This window comes from Hibiscus syriacus, unplaced genomic scaffold, assembly GCF_006381635.1.
Source record: "Hibiscus syriacus cultivar Baekdansim isolate YM2019G1 unplaced genomic scaffold, ASM638163v2 tig00005459_pilon, whole genome shotgun sequence".
NCBI classification, from domain to species: domain Eukaryota; kingdom Viridiplantae; phylum Streptophyta; class Magnoliopsida; order Malvales; family Malvaceae; genus Hibiscus; species Hibiscus syriacus.
In genome coordinates, this window is record NW_024062058.1 from 320,925 (window position 1) to 340,155 (window position 19,231).

The 19,231-nt window shown below is 32.6% G+C and overlaps 1 protein-coding gene across 2 annotated transcripts; it reads left to right on the plus strand.

The window, feature by feature from the left end:
- The first annotated feature begins 8,216 nt into the window (after positions 1 to 8,216).
- On the plus strand, positions 8,217 to 12,490 carry LOC120199501 (probable transcription factor KAN2). 2 transcript variants are annotated; one of them, XM_039200557.1, is made up of 6 exons: positions 8,218 to 9,112; positions 9,264 to 9,340; positions 10,313 to 10,358; positions 10,493 to 10,658; positions 11,810 to 11,858; positions 11,993 to 12,488. In XM_039200557.1, exons 1-6 carry the CDS (start codon positions 8,497 to 8,499, stop codon positions 12,065 to 12,067), a joined length of 1,029 nt encoding a protein of 342 aa, XP_039056488.1. In that variant the 5' UTR covers positions 8,218 to 8,496; the 3' UTR covers positions 12,068 to 12,488. The 2 variants fall into 2 exon arrangements, with proteins under 2 accessions (XP_039056487.1, XP_039056488.1); XM_039200556.1 differs by having other exon boundaries at positions 8,217 to 9,112; positions 11,810 to 12,490.
- Positions 12,491 to 19,231: the final 6,741 nt, after the last annotated feature.

Below are 19,231 nucleotides of genomic sequence, written 5' to 3' on the forward strand. Positions count from 1 at the left end.
CGATCGACTGTTGATCGATCACGATTTTATCAGTCACGAAGCTCTACATGACCTCCATTATTCGAGAAAAAAGAACAATTATTTGACAATTACAACGTTGGTCAAATTGGCGTCGTTGCTGGGGATCACGATAAAATTACTGATTAAAATTTGTTTTAATTTATGACCAGGAGAAATCCATACGAACTAGCAAATTGAATACCTTAAATCGAAGCACTAGCCTGAAGAATATGTTCACGAACACTACAATAAATGTGACAACAACAACAATCATAACAATTCGAATCTAATCCGAAGACACCTTTGGATGTCGAAGCCTTCTCTAACGTCGAAGAAGATTTCGAGAAATCGATTATAATGGATCAACTAACATTCCAAGAATTAGTTGTGGCACATGCCGAACAACAACCGTTATACATCGTATTCCCTCATGAAGAGACACCATTTGAGCTGAAAACGGGTTTGAACCATCTTTTACATACTTACCATGGATTGCCCAACGAAAGTCCTCACAAGCATCTTACTGAGTTTCATCTTGTTTGCTTTAGCATGAAACCATATGGAGTATTTGACGATCAAATTAAACTTTGTGCTTTTCCTTTCTTTTTAGCCGACTCAACTAAAGATTGATTATTTTATTTACCTCCTAATTATGCTAACACGTGGGTTGATATGACTCGTCTTTTTCTTGATAGGTTTTTCTCTGCATCAAAAGCGAGCGAATTAAAAAGGAAAATCTTAGGAGTACAACAAATAAATGGGGAATTGTTATACAACTACTAGGAACGATTCAAGAAACTTTGTATAAGCTGCCCACAACATAGACTGTTGGAACAAACACTTCTTTAATACTTTTATGAAGGATTACTTCCTTTAGAGATGAAGATGATTGACCCAACTAGCCGAGAAGCACTAGTTAATATGACTCCACAAGCAGCAAAAAATTTGATTTCAACTATGGCTGCTAACTCTCAACAATTTAACTCTGCGAGTGAACCTACTTGATGGGTTCACGAGATAAGTACAATTTCATTAGAAAATAAAATTGATAATATTGTTCAAATCTTAGTTACAGGAAAAAAAACTACAGCTAGACTTTGCGGGATATGCACAATATCAGATCATCCCACAAATTATTGTTTGATGTTACAAGAAGACTCTACCACACAAGTTAACGCAGTTAAAAATTTTCCGTGACCTCCCCAGAGACAATACAACCCGAACGCAAATGCCTACAATCCAGGGAGGAGAAATCATTCGAACTTTAGTTATGTGCAGAACCAAAAAGCCTTCTCAACAATCATATCAATCAAGACAACCTTAACAACAACAGTACCAACCGCCAAAGTCTTGGTTGGAATCCATTGTAGAGAGTTTGGAACTATCTCAATATAAATTTCAAAACTGAACGGAAGCACATCTACAAGAAATAGATAAACAAATAAGTCAACTAGCTCAGACTGTGGGATAAATGTAATCACATGGAAAACTACCATCTCAAATCAAGGCAAACCCACGAGAGAACGTTAGTGCCATCACCCTTCAAAGTGGCACTATGATTGCACAAATCCATAAAGAAATTGTCACTAATTCCAAGGAAAAGAAAAAACTGAGATCCCAGAAAGATAAGAGGGGTTGAAGCATAAGAGGAAGAAAAAGAAAAGAAAGAAAAATCCCAAGAAGAAAATAAGGAAGTTAATGCCCATAAAAAGAAAGATTCAAAACCAACCCCTTCTATAATCTCTCCTTATGCCACGCTACCTCCTTTTCCCTATAGGTTAGTAAAACGCGACAAACAAACTGAGGAAAAGGAAATTCTTGGTGTTTTTCGAAAAGTGGAGATTAATATACCGCTTCTTGAAGTAATCCAAAAAGTGTCAAGATATGCTAGATTTTTGAAAGATCGTTGCACAAATAAAAGGAGACTTACCGACACTAAAAAGGTAAATTTAGGAGAAAATATCTCAGTTGTTTTCTAACGTATACTTCCACCTAAATTAAATGACCAAGATATGTTTCTAACCTAACCTAAAGGTCGATGGCGACTCTTATCATCACTTCGAAAATGTTGAACTTATATTTGTTCTCTTGTGAAAAAAATGGTGTCGACAGCTTGACAACTCTACCGGAGAATCGAAGAGTCACGGGCAAGAGTGCATCGGGATCGTTGGATCAGATCAGATCCAACGGTTGTGGCATGAACGGTGGCTGAAGGCTTCAAGGGTTTAGGGCGAACCTTAATCATCATCAAATTTGGATCGTAGGATCAGACTTGATCCAACGACTGTGGGTGCGGCGGTGGCAGAACCAAAGGGTGAAAACCCTAGTTCTTTTCCTTCATGCATGGGCCGTTGTTGGGCTTTCTAAAAATATACATTTATATATTTAATTAATTTTGGGCTTGTATTTGTTTATAATAATAATAATAATAATAATAAAATACGGGTCGAAAATGGTGATTACACCTTTTAATATCTTAAGGCCTCCAATTAGGTTCATCTATTCATTATAAATCATGTACGTTCAACATCCTTTGCTCAATGGTAAACTCATTACCCCATCATCTCAGTCATACATGTGACTAATTGATTTGGGAGCAAACCATTATCATGTGTTATTTCACAGGTTTATTCTCAATTTGGGTCTCTTTATGTAACACTTAAAAAATTGAGTCGACAACTATTAGTTGTATTGATTTTTTGGGAAAATCATTTTCAAAATATACGTCGATAAAATATTTTTGGAGATGAAAGATCATGATGTTAAAATAATTAGAATTTTAGATTTATTATGAAATTATGCTAATTTGTTCTATAAAATTTAGATAAGGACTGTTTTTAAATGAGGACCAAATTGAAGCTCATTGGGTTTAATATTTCATTTTGTGATTTAGTAGTTAAACTCGTAGTTTAAAAATCTAATTTTAATTAGAAATGATATCTATATTATAAGTCTTATTTTTAATTAATTAAAAATAATACGTGATCTTTTATTTAATAACAAAATTATAATTAAATGTTACGTTCATTCTTTGAATAAACTAAATTTGACGTTCAAATCACATTGTTTTCATTTTCCAAATTTCTTCTTGACCAAACTTTCATTTTCTCCAAAATCTGGTGATTGGTGGTGGAGGGGAAGATGATGATGAGAGAAGGGAAGGTGGTGAGGTAATGTTAAGTAGTAATCAAAGGAGACATGTTTTTTAAGATATTATAATAAATTATTTTGGTAACAAAATTATGGGTGATGATGAAGCTAAGAAAGGGGGAGAAGCAACTAGTATGGCGAATCTTTGCATTCCACCCAAGAGTGCTTTGTTGTTGATGAGGTGTAGATCTGATCCTATTAAAATAATAGTTCTTGATAATATGTTAAGGGAAACTTCACTACTAAAAAATATGTAATGTTTCGGGTTAGTAGTTTTGAACTAACTCAGAAGAAACTTTGGGTTAACCCATTAGCCATGTAGGAGGTTTAACTTGATCCAAATTGAGCTGGTTTGTGCTTAAATTGAACTCAAATTAAGGTAAAAAAAAGTATTTTTGAGTTGGTGGTAAAGTTAGAAATATCAAGGAGGTGGATCGTCCAATTTAGGTTTCGAAGACTGAGTATCATTAATGGGCATGAGATCACACGGTTAAGAAGAAGGGAGAAAGCTACGCCTTCTTTTCTCATTTTCTTAACCCTTTTTACCTCTGTTTGGGTTCAACTCAAGTCCAAACCAACTCAATTTGGACACTAATGGATTAATCCAAAAATCCTCTCGAGTCAGCCCGAAACTACTTACATAAGGTTTGGGGTGTTATAAGATAAATAACAAGAAGAAGAAGAAGAGGAAGAAGAAGTTGAAAATGGAAATAAAGAGAAAGAGGAACAAGAGAATGATGTTGGGAAAGTGGAAAGAGAAGAAAGCAAAGTTGAATCTTTTGAGGAAGCTAATGAAATGTTTGTTTCTTGTGAAGAACCCAAGAACAAGAAAATTTAAAAACTCAAGTTGAAACATAGATATAATTTGTTTTGGCAAGGGATGAAACTAAAGTTGAAGAGTTGTCAACAGGGAGTCCAATGGGCTCTCCAGCGTGATGGTTGACATTGTCAAGTAAGCGATTAATGAGCTACATAAGCTTTTTATCACCCACGTTAACGACCGTTAATGTCGAGTTACAGATTTATTATAATTCGATAATATTAGTGACCAAATTATCATTTTTAAAACTTTAGTGGAAAAACCAAAAGCTTGCTAAAAATTAGTGACCATTTGTATAACTTACCTTACTTTTTATTAAAGAAAGTATAATATTAAAGTACAAATTACATATTTAATACTTAAACTATCAATTTTAACTTGTTTTAGTACCTAAACTTTTAGTTTTTAAAAAAAATCATACCTAATGTTTAGTTTTTTTAAAAAATCATACCTAATGTTTAGTTTTTATTTCATTTTAGTACTCTGTCATTAAAAACTTAACGTATTTAGTAACTAAACTATCAATTTTGTTCCGTTTTAGTACCTAAATTTTCAATTTGTTTCAAAACTTAATGTTAAATTTTTAAAAGGTGTACTGAAATGAAGCAAAAATATATGTTTTTGAAAAAATATTGAATGTTTAGACACTAAAACGGACCAAAACTGACAGTTTAGATATTAAATGCGAACTTTACCCAATATTAAAAAGGCCATTTCATTAATATTATTAATTGGGTCTCGAGTCTAATTTTTTTTCCGGATGACGACCTCTAATCAATAGACAGTATATAAAAATTTATAAATATGCAGACTCAAAAGAATTAAAAGAAGACATTGGTATGTATGGTTGATGTCGGTCCAAAATTAGAATATTAAACATGAAGTATGTTGGGCAGCTGATAACATTAGTGTGTGTCATTAATTTAATCTCATGGCATTTGGGGCACCATACATTCAAGACACATCGAATCTGACAATCAGAGAACCACATACATACATGCATGCATAATTAAAATTAGTAATTACTATCTAATGAAGATTCTGACGTCTGAGTCCATGCAAAAGTTTTAGAAATTAAACCTTTGTCGGATAAGAATTTTTTACTACAGTAAATGAGAGGGGTAATATATTTATTACTAGGGCTAGGTGGTCTGTGATGAATGGTCTCCATGGATGATGGAACATCAGAGCTACAATGTTTCAACAATTTAAGCAATTTGAAAAACCCCAGCAATGTTCAACTGGAAACAAAATTTATCACGTCTCTTTATTTCTTTTTTGCATTTTCTGCTTTTTAGGCTTCGTCTTGACTAATCTAGATCGATCTGGTTCGCACACCTAGTTTTGATGAGTCTCTTAGCAGGAATTTTCTACATATACAAGGAGTCGAACTCGACACCTACTTAAATGATATCAATCTATTTACCACTTGAATCAACCCTGTTAATTTATCACGTCTTTATTTCAGTTCCATTTAAAAACAAAATCCTTTTGAAATGATATTACTAAATAATATTTACGGAAATTCTAAATTTTTACATATATATAGATTGTACATACTTGCTTTTCCCTAATAACTGTAACATTTAATTAATTATCGTGTATAAAGTTTTGCATTGAATTTAAAATGTTATTAAAATAAATAAAGTAGGAAAAATGTATATTTGTTTATACTACGAAAAAAGTATAATTAATATTCAATATCATATAAAAATAAAGACATATAACTAATCAAAAGGCATGCAAATCAATTATCAACTTTAAAATCAAGAATTATGTCTATAAAAAGAATTAGTATACGCAATGATCGTTAAATAACCAATTGGATAGATAGATAGATGTATTATATTTTAAACATTAATTCTTTCAACTTCAATTTAATAATAATTCTTTCAACTTCAATTTAATAAATTATAATTATAGAAAATATAAAAAAAATCACGCACTGTTCATTGATATAACTGAAAGCATCGAAAATGAAATCAAAGCTGACCATACATATATATTTACATGAGATTTATCCTTTTTTTCCATGAAAATTAATTTTACCATTGCTTGATGAAAATATTACTAGTGAAGGAGTTATCTGAAGTATATTTAACATTCTTATTTTTACAATTTTATCGTATTAATCATAGAATTAAATTTAATTTAAACTTTTAGTTATAAAATCAAAAGACACTCGTGGGCACTATCTTTTGTAAAAGGACAATACTAAAGACCATGTAAATTCAAATTGGTATTGTTGTATTCGGTGATTTGTTATTTGTTATGCAGTATACATGTTTTATTTCGTAAAATGTTAAGAGTATAATTAGAATTTGAATAGTTACAATAGTACTTAACTATTATAAATATAATGTACAATAGGAGTAATAATCGAAATATATTTGAATAAAACATTAACATTAAAATAGACTCTAAGAGAATTTGTGTATAATATACATAAAATGGCTCCAATAATCGGTTGGTCCAGTGAGATAAGACACTATATCCCTTAAGTAAGATCAGATGTTCAAATCACAATCTTTACAGTTATCTGATTCAGATTAATCAATTAACAGATCAAATATTGGTAATTATATTTCGAATGAAAATGAATAAAAGCATAAGATGGGCTCTAAAAGGCAAAATGTAATTTGCACATGAAAGATGCAAGTTTTGCAAAGCGAAACCCAAAAATGTGCTTTGTAGTAATAAATTATGACTCATATATCTAAAATAGTATTTATTGCCTTTTGATCAGGATGACGCTTTAATTCATCCATTCTACTCACTCACATTTTCCTTTTTGTCCATTGAACATTTTAGGCTGCGACCGGGGTCTCGGGGTACTATTTATCACTCTATAAAATGACATCTCCAGCCTTGAAAATACCACACTCTCTGCTTTATAGAGGAGGGGGTTACTTTGACTTTCCGTCTACTAGGAGACCATATATTATACACATCTACCCTAAAATTATTAGTTATTATGATAGCCTTTTAGGATTCTCACGAGACAGTTAAAATGTTAATGACAAAATGAAAAGAGAAATTAGGGTGGTGGGGACCCAACTCAAATACGTACAAACATACGTACCGAAAGTAAAAAAAAATGTGGGAATTAGTGGCTTCATTATGCCTAAATGAGTGGTTGCAATCAAAGGTATATATTAATCACTCACCCTGCATCATTTCAATTCCAAAACCGTGGCTGAACTATGAAAGTTACAAAATGATCATCTGATTATAGAATGTTATTTTATTGAGTCTCTTGATTATTGAAAGTTACAAAATGGTCACTTAACTATTCATCACGTTTCAAACTCGTTCTTTTCCATTAAAAAATTTGACAGTATTTTGATCTGAACATTAATCTACTGATTGTGATATGATGAAATCTCAAACGATTATCATAGACGACTCCAATTTTTAACGAAAATGATGAGTTTGGAACATAATGAAACTTTTAATAGTCGATGGATTTAATAAAGCAATACTCTATAGTCGACAGACCATTTGTGTGCTTATTAAAAAAATTAAATCACATCATATACATGAATTAATTGAGAGAGGTGGTCGGGACAGTCATTTCTTTTAAAAGTTTTAAATTATTTATATTTTAGATATATATTTTTAAAATTTTCTGTTGGTAATCTATTTTTATCTCGTCCTCTAAAATTTTATAAGTTTAACTCTAACATAAAATCATGTGCATGTTCCTGATCTTAAACGTTATCAACAGTATATAAATATAATTTTTACAAAGTTTTTTAGGGAATTTGAATTTTGCCTAGTATATTAAATTTGATGGGTTTTAATTATATATGTTTGGTTGATATAAGCAATGTTAATGCAGTTTAATTTGGTTTTGGAGTTTAGGTAACTAAGGAGGATGAGATGAGATGAGCAGAGCAGTAGGATTGGGTTAAAGAGTTAGAGGAAAAAGAGTGCATGGGTGTTATATAAAGGTAAGCATGAGTAGTTGAGGGACAAATGCACACGTTAAAGTATTATTATTAGTATACGAAAAATCTTCTCTAAAAGAAAAAGAGGGGAAGATGGAAAAGAAAGAGAAGAGAAAGGGAGAGTTAATAGAAAAGGAATCGAAAGTCTCTTAATTTAACTTATATATAAGTTTTTTAATGTTGTTTTTTTTATCTTCCTTTTTTCAGGGTCTAGGAGAGGAAGAAGAGTAGTACCCTATGCTATATACCCCCCAAAAAAAACATTTACCTCTACTTATATGACACTGCTCTTCTTCTTCTTCTTCTTCTTCTTCATCTTCCTCTCTCTCAAGTGTCATTTCTCACATATTCTTCTCTCTTTTTCAATCTCCAATCTCTGCAACTACTGATCAGCTCCATCGGAAGATAAGCCTAGTTTGAAACCTTTTTGCTGCTTGGCTTGGATCACCTCTTCTTCTTCATCTCCTTTGTATATTTATATTAGAGACCTAACCAAATCCTTTAGTTATATCATATCTGCTTATTGCTGTATCTGAAAAACACAACAGTAGCAAGAAAGGGGGAGGGGCCGGAAAGATGGAGCTGTTCCCTGCGCAGCCAGATTTATCTTTGCAAATCAGTCCACCAAACAGCAAACCTACATCGAGGAACTCCGTGTCTTCAATGGCGAAACCCGATAACTGCTTTGAGCTGCCCTTCTCGAATCCGAGGGTTTCAGGGTCGAACCCCAACCAGTTTCATCACCTTGTCCAAAACGGGAGCGCCACCACCACCGATTGCAATGGTAATATTTTCCGGTCTTATCAGCAGAGCCAGTTCCCTCACCATCACAGCCAACAGCAACATCCGGTACTGTATCAACATCAGCAGCATCAACAACAAGGGCTAGGACAAGAGTTTGGGTTCTTGAGACCCATAAGGGGAATTCCCGTCTACCAAAACCACCCTCCTCCTCCTTTCCAGTTTCCTCAACAGCCCTTGGATTCATCTTTAGCTTCTTCCTCTCCTTATTTGGCAACTAACAAAATTAACACCACCAGCTTCAACTCCTTTCAGTCTCAAGGATTGATGAGATCAAGATACATGTCCAGGTTCCCAGCTAAACGAAGCATGAGAGCTCCGAGGATGCGATGGACTACTACACTCCATGCTCGCTTTGTTCATGCCGTTGAGCTATTGGGTGGTCATGAAAGTATGCTCTCTCTCTCTACTATTCACTCCTTTTTTCCCTTCTTTCGCTTTTGCCTTGTTTCGATTTTAAGCATCTCTAGGAGAACAGGAAACAGAAAAGGAAGCTATTATGCTTATTTCCTCTCTCATATTTCTTCTTGTCACGATTTCAGGAGCTACTCCCAAGTCAGTTCTTGAGCTAATGGATGTCAAAGATCTTACCTTGGCACATGTTAAATCCCATCTTCAGGTAAAAATAGCATTCTACCCGCAAGGGTTTTCGTTAAAATAAAAGGAAATACGAATACAATCTTGAAGGATGTAGTTGAATTTATCTGCAACTTTGGTTTTCTTCTCCTGAGCTTACTTCCTCAAGCTGATGATGCACAGCGTTAATGGTGGAAGTAAGCTGAGTTTGCAATTTTAAACAGTCAGCATCACGGGAAGATGTTAATAATATAGATTACAAATTCCAATGTTTCCTTGCAGAGGGTCTCCCAAATCCTCAGCACTTCTTTTTCTACTAGATCTGATGATTCTGCAAGCTAATAAACAGCTTTTTGCTTGGAAGAATGAACCAGCCCTTGTAAACGAAAAGAATTCAATTATAGAGAGAGAGAGAGAGACAGCAGCAGCAGTAGTAAATTATCATTTTCTTCAAAATAAATAAAATAAAATGAGTAAGACAAAACCCAAGGTATTCAAAAACCGAGTCAATAACTAAGCCGAGAGAAGTTTCTCACTTAAATTCATTGTTTTGTTTTTGTTCATAAAAAAGTTATTTTTTTCCTCACGGTGAGGGAGATATAGAGGGAGGGGGGGGGGGAGAGATGAAGTACAAGGACACTATCATTTCTCAATGATATCTTCTTCAGATAGGTTTCTTTTAACCTCCCTCCCTCAACCATGGTTAAATCAAGAGTTATTTCAACTGTTTCTCGTTTCACAAATGCACGCATTTTTATACAAAGATAAAAGCTTTCTATGCTCGGCTACATATTCGTTTCCCTTTTCTTTCTTTTTACAGTTCGTACTTACTTAGTTTGCATGCACTCTTTCACATTGCCTAATGTCTGTGATACACAAATAAAGTTTACTATTAAGTCTACTTTCTGGTTTTTACTTTATTTGTCCATCATTTTATCTACTCAAAGGGCTAAAGATGAAGGTAAATTAAACTTTATTTACCTTACTCATAATACTACTCTTAATTTGCCTGCAGATGTATCGAACTGTGAAGACCACTGACAGAGCAGCTGCATCATCAGGTTAGTAAACCAATAATTCATCCTCATTCACGTTGGATTATATATATATATATATATATATATATATATATATATATATATATATATATATATAAATGTATGTATGGTGTTGAAATCTGGGTTTGATTAAGCAGGGCAATCGGATGCCTTTGAAAATGGATCATCTGGGGATACTTCTGAAGATATGATGTTTGACATTCAGAACCCGAGAAGATCAGAGATATCATCAGTTCATCAGGGAAGATCGTCATCGTCAAATGCTCAACAAGACAACCATGGACTGTGGAGCAATTCATCAAGGTTAGTCTGCTGCGTACTACGATACTACTATTAGTAACACTAGTTTGGTTAACCAATCAGTGTGCGCCTGTCCTTTCTGTTTCATTTCTTTCCTTCCCGTATACTCACTCATTGGTTACTCTGAATTCTTTTCTGGAAAAAGAAAACAATAGTGACAATCAAATGATACACTGGGATCGATGTCACAACTCACAACCACCACAGAAGCATAAATGGTAGAATGCATGTAGTTTATATACTTTAAAACAAGATTTTTAATCAGAAAATGCATGTAGTTTGCTTGAAACATTTTAGAAAATATCACAAAGTATGTTTGACTGGAACTGACAACAGTTTGCCTCTTTCATATATATATATATATATGTAAGAATATTTGCATTAGAATTGGAACTAAAAGATCCCATTTCTTTCTGCCTCTCTCTCGTATAGTTTTAGCTTTATCTAGGCTTTCTTTCTCTCCACTATCACATGCAAATACTTTAGTTATTCACACGCAAATGCCAAAACAATTATAATATTACTAGTTATTAAGAACCTCATGCACCATATTAAATTACAATTACGAATACGATTATGAATGATGCAGATGTTATAATGTAATTTTTAAATTACGATTATGATATCACGATAATCTTAAAAATTGTTAAGGTAGATTTAATATTATGCTCGGGCACAAAGGGAAATGATAGTGAGTGGGTGTGTGTTAAAAAGGGAGTAAGATAAATAAAGGAGGCCACAGTCCACAGATCACCTTATCATATTCCAAGACTGGAGAGAATCCAAATTCCGAAATGACAAATCCACCTAAAAAATGGAGATATCTCTTTCCTTATGATTTTGTGGGCTCGGGTAGGGTCCTACAAATGGAAAACTTAGTCTCAAAGCTACACCGTGTGGTGGCCCAATTAGTGGAAATATTTATTGAACATTAAAGCTACTGCTTTGAACCTTGTTCATGAGTAATGGGAAATCACATGGGTTTCACTTTATTTTCAATCAGCATAAAATGTAAAGTGTATGTGAGAGAGAGCAACAACCATGAACGAGACAATAAAAGATAGATTTCTTTTCTCAATTTGCTTTTTTCCTCTGCATGCATGCATGGCTTCCACTAATAGCAAATATTCTCTCTTTCTGTTGGCTCCTAACAGGGAAGCTTGGCTACATGGCAAACCCAAGGATTCTTCACCTTCTCTCCAGGTTCTAATTTCCCAAAATAACCTTCACCATAAAACTTTTGCGTTGTCGTACATTTGCATGACAAAATGGAGCTGCAGTTACATAAATCGGCTAGGGACGGACCAAGATTTATATATTCGTTTATTTGGGTGCAGAAGGATATGGATCCAAAGTGCTTAAGCTCGTCAGAGAAGCTTAATTTGGAGTTCACATTGGGGGTGCCAAACTGAGTATGATATATTTTTATGACTTAGGGTTTGTGGTGCTGGATTTGAAACGATGATTATATACATCTCTGACTGTGAAGAGAGAAGAGGGTGAAGAGAATCAGGTACCCTTGAGAAAGAAAAAGAGAGAAGACAAGGAGACAAGATAGACAGAGAGAGCAACAAAAGGAGAGAAGAAAAAGCACCACGTCCGTGAGAGATCCAAATCAATATATTATATTCCTTCGTAAATATGAAATCTAACAGATTTTGTATGTTCTGCACTTAGAGAGAAGAAAAAGAAAGAAAGAAAATGATAGAGAGAAGAAGAGAGAGAGAGAGAGAGAGAGAGAGAGAGAAGGACGTCCCCTTTAAGGCTTTAACGATCATAAAAGTATGATCTACATTTGAAGTGATCCTTGGTAATTGTAATGGGGCACTTTACATTTCCCTTATAATTTTTAGCTTTTTTTTTATCCAAATGCTGAGTCTATGATCTCACCTATTCCTTTTTTTTTAATCATTTTTGTATGCTTTTACACTTTGTGTCTTGTGAACAAAGGAATAAAAAACACTAAAAAGGGTTTCGAATGTTAAATATAAGCTCACAAATAATGGTAGTGTATCACCTTAATTAAAATTAATTGGGTAAAACACAAAAGAAAGAGGGAATGGAAAGCAAAAGCTTTCGATCCTTTTTCTCCAAAAACATATCATCAAAGTTTATTTATAAAGTTTTAGACAAAAGCAAAATGGCCAAAAAATTATAATACCACATAAAGAAATCCCTCAAATTCCAGTTAGGTTACTATGGTTGGACCATATTTATAATTGGTCCATTAGCTCATAGCAAAACATATTTATAGTGATGTTTTTTTAGTTTTATAACGACGCCTGTGGTCTAGTTATATAGCTACGTTTTTTATATAACGTCGCTATAATGAAGCGCTTCATCATGCGTATCATCTCTATAAAGATGGGTATTCGATGTTATCTACGGTACAACTTTTTTTCTTCATGTTTTTCCCTTATTGGTTGGAGGGTGGTGCAATTTATAAAATGCGTTTTGAATTTAATTTGTATCAGATAATGACGACATTCTGCTCCTTTGATGTCTCAATAAAGAATATTAAGAATAAAGCCATAGAGACTTTGATGTTTTGTTTTTTCAAAAGAATGATTGAACGCTAAACTGCAAATTGCCATGTCTAATTGCCGAGAGGAAGCTTCCTTGAAACAAAAGGATACTTATTGATTTTATTCCATATTTTGAGCAAGGGTTTCGGAATTTTCAACAGTATTTCCCCACATAAATAGCCTCTAAACGAATTAGATAATCATCCGTGTTTTGTTTGGAGAATCTTTTTAACCTTTTAACCCATCAAACATTTTAATGATAAAAAAAATCATTATTTCCCTTAAAATTCTCGAATTTAAGCAACTGCGTCAAGATATATGTCGTCAATTATTGAAATTTTTTAAACTCGCAGCACACTGCTTTAATCACAAAAATGGAAAGAGAATGATCGGAAAAGAAGGTAGAAAAAAGTAATATTTGTAGAGAAGGAAAGGGAATTTAAGACAAGAACATCTGATCTAGTTAGTGTTTTATATACAGAAAGATCCCTACCAAAAATTTTGTTCCCCAGTCAGATGTTTCCTTCTATAAAGCACAAAATTTCATTCCTTTGGTTCATATATTAGGGCTTCAATAATTTTCGATTTGTGTACAAAACCTCGTGTTTTTCACGATATAATAATTACGTCGGATAGCAGAAAAATGGGTCCAATTTATTTGTTGTTCGGTCACAGTCGTGGATCGAGGACCGCAACTTCGGAGCATCGAAGAGACTAAAGTGCCCCTGTGATTAAGCAAGGACACGATGAAATCACTTTCTTTATCAAGCTAATTTTGTGGACAATAATTAAGGGTTTTTGGGTCAATTTATGTTGCCAGTAACCTTGGGTCTCCTAGAACAAGTAATGGATACAAATTTGGCAGCTTGAGATGCGCAGGATAAGTTGAAGACAAAGTTGTGTGTTTTTTAGGGATCGTGGTGGGAATTTTTGGTAAATTAATATCCACGTGGATTTTTGTATAGTCAAATATAATACAACTGTCTAAACGGCACAATAATGTCATGCTTTCCTTTCAACCATTATTCCTTTACTCAAACCATGGATTTATCAACGTGATTGGTTTAAGTGGTAAGCAGCTTAATATCGCTTAAGTAAAATCTCAGGTTCAAGTTCTTACATATGTAAAAAATCTCCGTTAGGAGACTCACTCACCAAAACCAAGTGTGCGACCCGGGGAGCGAAACCTTGGAACTCGAAGGAAACCAAAAAAAAAACCATGGCTTTCATTGTGCAAGGAAAGCTTTGCCGGATTTTGCTATTTTATAAAACAAGATTATTTTAAACTAAGCAACAATACAATTTTTTTATATATATATTTTTAAAGTGATTATAAGGTAGTGAATGTTCAAAGTAAGCATATTTGGCAAGTTGGCCAAAGTTAGAGGTGTTTAAAACCGGTACCCGTATTTTCGGATACCAAAATGTCGGTCTGTGTCTCGGCCTGTTACATCTGGATACCTGTATTTTTGGGTTATGGGTACCGGTTCATAATTTTTTATTTTTTCTTTAAATTATATATATTTTAAAATATATATATATATATAATTCTAAAATTTAAAGTTCTATAATATATAATCCACACTTAAAGTTTAAAAATTCAAATTACATAATTGATAGAAACTTTATTAAAAATCAAAATAAAAAAATATAATTAAATTTGAAATTTTCCAAGTTAAAAATAAATATTTTTAAAATAACTTAGAATGTTAATGTGAAATAATTTAAGAAATTAAGAATCTAGAATGTTATGATGACAAAATTTAAGAAATTAGGAATTTAGAATGTTATAGTGAAATAATTTGAGAGTTGTGAATAAAAATTTTAATATAAAATAAAAATAATAAAATAATAAATAAGGTATTGGGTCGGTGGGTACCCGGTTAAGAAACATTTTGTGATATGGGCACGACCCGAAAATTCAAAAAAAATAGTGGGACAGTTACCCAGCCCAAAAAATCTAGTATTTTCACTATAAATATCCACTATTTTTTTAACCTAGTCGACGGTTCATGTATTTTTTAGAGAAAATAACTTCAGTGACCAAAAATACCTATCAATTTGAAATTAAACATATAAAGAAAAACTAACTTGATTTAGTTAATTATGGTCACCACAAAAGAATTAATTAATTCCTTTTGACTATGGAAATTTTTAGTTTTATTAATTTAATTAAGCTAAAATTATAAGAACCTATCAAGCGATTTCAATGGTAAAATAAAATGTTATTTTTTTTTACAGATGTTTCATATTTGAGTATTTACATCTTGAAGGAAATATGTATTATCAATGACTATTATTTTTAACAATACTATCGTCCTTGTGATCACTCTAAACAATTAAAATAAAGGGTAAAGTATACAAATGTTTCCCGATTATAGGACACAATTTTATTAAATCCTTAAACTATTAAAAGTTAGAAAATATTACCCTATAATTGAAATCATTTGTATGATTTACCCTAAAAGAAATTAGTAGAAATTTTGGAGGAGAGGAGAACGGTAAAACTGCAACGTGGCGGTCATCAAGGATAATTAAGAAGCCCTGAAGGCAAAGGTCACAGCTAGGGACCATTTTTTCTGGTATCTTTATTGTTTTGAAAAGCAAAGACTGACAAATTGCTTAGTTTTAAGAAATAAACTGGTTTCTTCCTTTTTTTTTCTCCATGAAATATATAATAATATACTAATTATTATGTCAAGCAAGTGGGTATTCAGTCATTCCCCTGTCATTGCAAAAAGCAAAAGATAAATAAAGCCAAATACCATGCCATGAGGTACGTATTGGACTGCACGAGAAATTTAAAGCTTTTGTTTTTACTTTTATCGAAATCAAATCAATTCTTTTACTCTGTAAAATCCAAAATCAAGCCATTTTTTACTCTATAAAATGCAAATTTACCCCTTCATCGAGTTATTAATCTCAACTAGCATATCAGTAGTAATTATATTGTAGATGACAACATGTTAGGGTGCATTTGGTGTAAGGAATGTAAGATTATCAGTAGGAATGTAAGATTATCAGTGAGAATATAAGATTACCAGTGGGAATATAAGATTACCAGGGAATTAGATTACTGAGAATGTTGTATTTTGTGTTTGGTTGGCTTAACAGGAATGTAAGATTATCATGTTTGATTAAAAAATAAAAGATTATTGGAATGTATATTTGACCAAATTGTCCTTATTATATATTTTTTTAACAAGTTGGAAAATATTTATATATTTTCTTTAAAAAATTTAAATTCATAAAATTTATATAATTTTTTTTACAAAATTGAAAATATAAAAAGGTTTAATGAAAGGGTAAAATTTTATTTTAACCCCTGAACTTCATATAAAATTTTAATTATAGACTTTTTTTTTGTAAATCTAAAATAGTTTAAGAATAAATTTGTAATTTAACCTTCGTACAATTTTTATTATTCAATAACAGAAGAATGATACTTTTGAAAGAAAAAAAAATAAGGACATTTTAGTCCAAAAAGCCGGTAATCCAACAATACCTAAGAAAAAGGAGATAATGACATTCCCGATAATATACCCCAAAAAATTCACTATTAGTAATCTTACATTACCGAGAATGAGATTCTCAGGCTAACAAAACGGGGGAATGTGGATTCCATTCCCATAAGAATCCCACATTCCCCCATCCAAACACCCCCTTAGTGTTCATTTAAGCCCCATAGAAGTCCACAAAATCTGGATAATTAATATTTTACATTTTTGTTATTAAGTTAAGGTGATTACAAAGTAATATATATTCTAAATACTTCCAACTATTTGATAGTGAACATTCAATCACCATACTGCAGTTGCTAGTGCTCGAACTTGTGAGCTTTAGAAACAACAACGATTCCTTTAACTACTTAAATAAATTGGTTTATGCAATTAACATTTTACTTTTTACCCTTTAAATAAATGTATTAGATCATGTACATAAAAATTTTTAAAAAAAAAGGAACGGGTGGGAAATTTATAAAAGATGTAATTAATTAGTAGAAAGTAAGTGAGTGGGGGGAGCACAACCAATCACTTTATTATTATTATTATTTTTATTTTGGTAAAAATAGTATGAATTGATGTTTTATAGGTTGAAAAACTAATAAATTAAATTCCCAATTAATGACTTTTGGTTGCTTTAATTTTATGGCCATGACTTTATATTTGATTCTGATAGCTTGTCTGGTTAAAGTTATATCCCGTTATGTCTCTATTCTTATGTACTCGTTTTGATTTTTTATTTTATTTTGTTTAATAATTACTTCTTTTTAAAATTTGATTTGGTAACCTGTATGCTCCATTAACATCTTGCTGCTATATATACGGGTTTGAAAGGCAAAGAACATGGAAGTGTGTCCCTTATGTCACTGGGGGGACTCCCAAAGCACCCCCCCCCCCACCTTTGTGTAAAACACTAAAACCTCAGCAAAGGCATAAAATTGAAAGGGAAAAAAAAGGTTATTCCTTTTTAACACCTTTGCCTAGAATTGGACATAAATATAAGGATGATATTGTTCCAAGCTAAAAGGATTTTTAAATGATTTGATGAACCCATGGAGGGTTTTCTTTCTCTTTTACCACCTAAATAAAAATTATAAGAATAATTCATGAGGGTGATAAAATGGATGATTGTTATTCTTAAATAATTCGCGTTCAAGCTGTTTCGTATGTAAGGGTATGCATTTAAAATTCTAATATACACTATCCTTTTTATAGCCACCAAGTGTTAGATATGGCTCATATATCAGATGAGGGACAGATGTTGGAGCGGAGTTGAACGGTACAATACGGGGTATTTTGGTAATTGTACCAGAGTTGCTCTTATATTCTGTAATTGTAACCTAATTTTAAATAATTCTAATTAATAAGAAAATAGTCGTTCATCGCTCCTGAGGACGTAGGCAAATTACCGAACCTCGTGAAATCTTATGTTCTTTATTTTCTTTACTGTTTGTTTATTTCCTGAGTTAATTAGACTGATTACCCAACATGAGAGAAAAAAGTTACAAAGATGAGAAGTTTGGCCTAGGGGTGTTAAAAAATAGAGAAAATAACCTCAGTGACAAAAAATGCCTTATAATATACGATTTTAACCAATTATTTTTTGGATTTGCCAAAATGACCAACTAAATCGCAATGCAATCGATAATTCGCAACGCGATCTCCGGTATCGCAAATAAGTTTCCAGATTCGCAACGCGAACTTTGACTATCGCAATGCGATTTTCCAAATTCGTTGTGATAGTCCAAGTTCGCGTTGCGATTTATTCCAAATTCGTTGCGATAGTCGAAGTTCGCGTTGCGATAGTCGAAGTTCGCGTTGCGATTTATTCCAATTTCGTTGCGATAGTCGAAGTTCGCGCTGCGATTTATTCCAAATTCGTTGCGATAGTCCAAAATCGCAACGACTGGTGGTATTGCATTTGTTTCTTAAGAATTTTCTCTAAAAAGATAGTATTCACGCGGACGTGTCGAAGACACGTATTACCATGACCCCGACCCCGACCCGAGACGACGGCGGCGCGCGAGAGTCCCCCTTGTTCTCTATCACTCAACAAGGAAGTGGGAAAGCCAAGCCTTAAATACCATTCCCAATAGTATTTTCAATACTATGTGGGATTGAGCATTACTAACACTTGTTCCCAATACTATGTTGGATTGAGCCTTAAATAGTGATATTATTTGTGAATTATAGTTAATGACTTTAGTATTTGTATGAAAAGTATTTGTGGTTCGTTTAGTTTTCATGCAATTCTAATTTATTTTCAATTGATTGTAATTGCACGATAACAATTTTTTTATTCTCGCGAGTGATGCAATTTTTTTTTGAATGTTTTGCTTAAAATTGCAATAATCGCGATTGATTGTAGATTGACTTTTAATTATGACATATTTTGTAACATCCCAAACTAGGGGTTAGTGGCTAAATTGTAAAGTTTAAGAATTTGATGAATTAAGTAGAAGAATGGAATAATTCGATGATTTATTTGGAAATAATTCCTAAAAGTTGTTAGTAATTATTAAAGTAGATGAAGGGCAAAATGGTCATT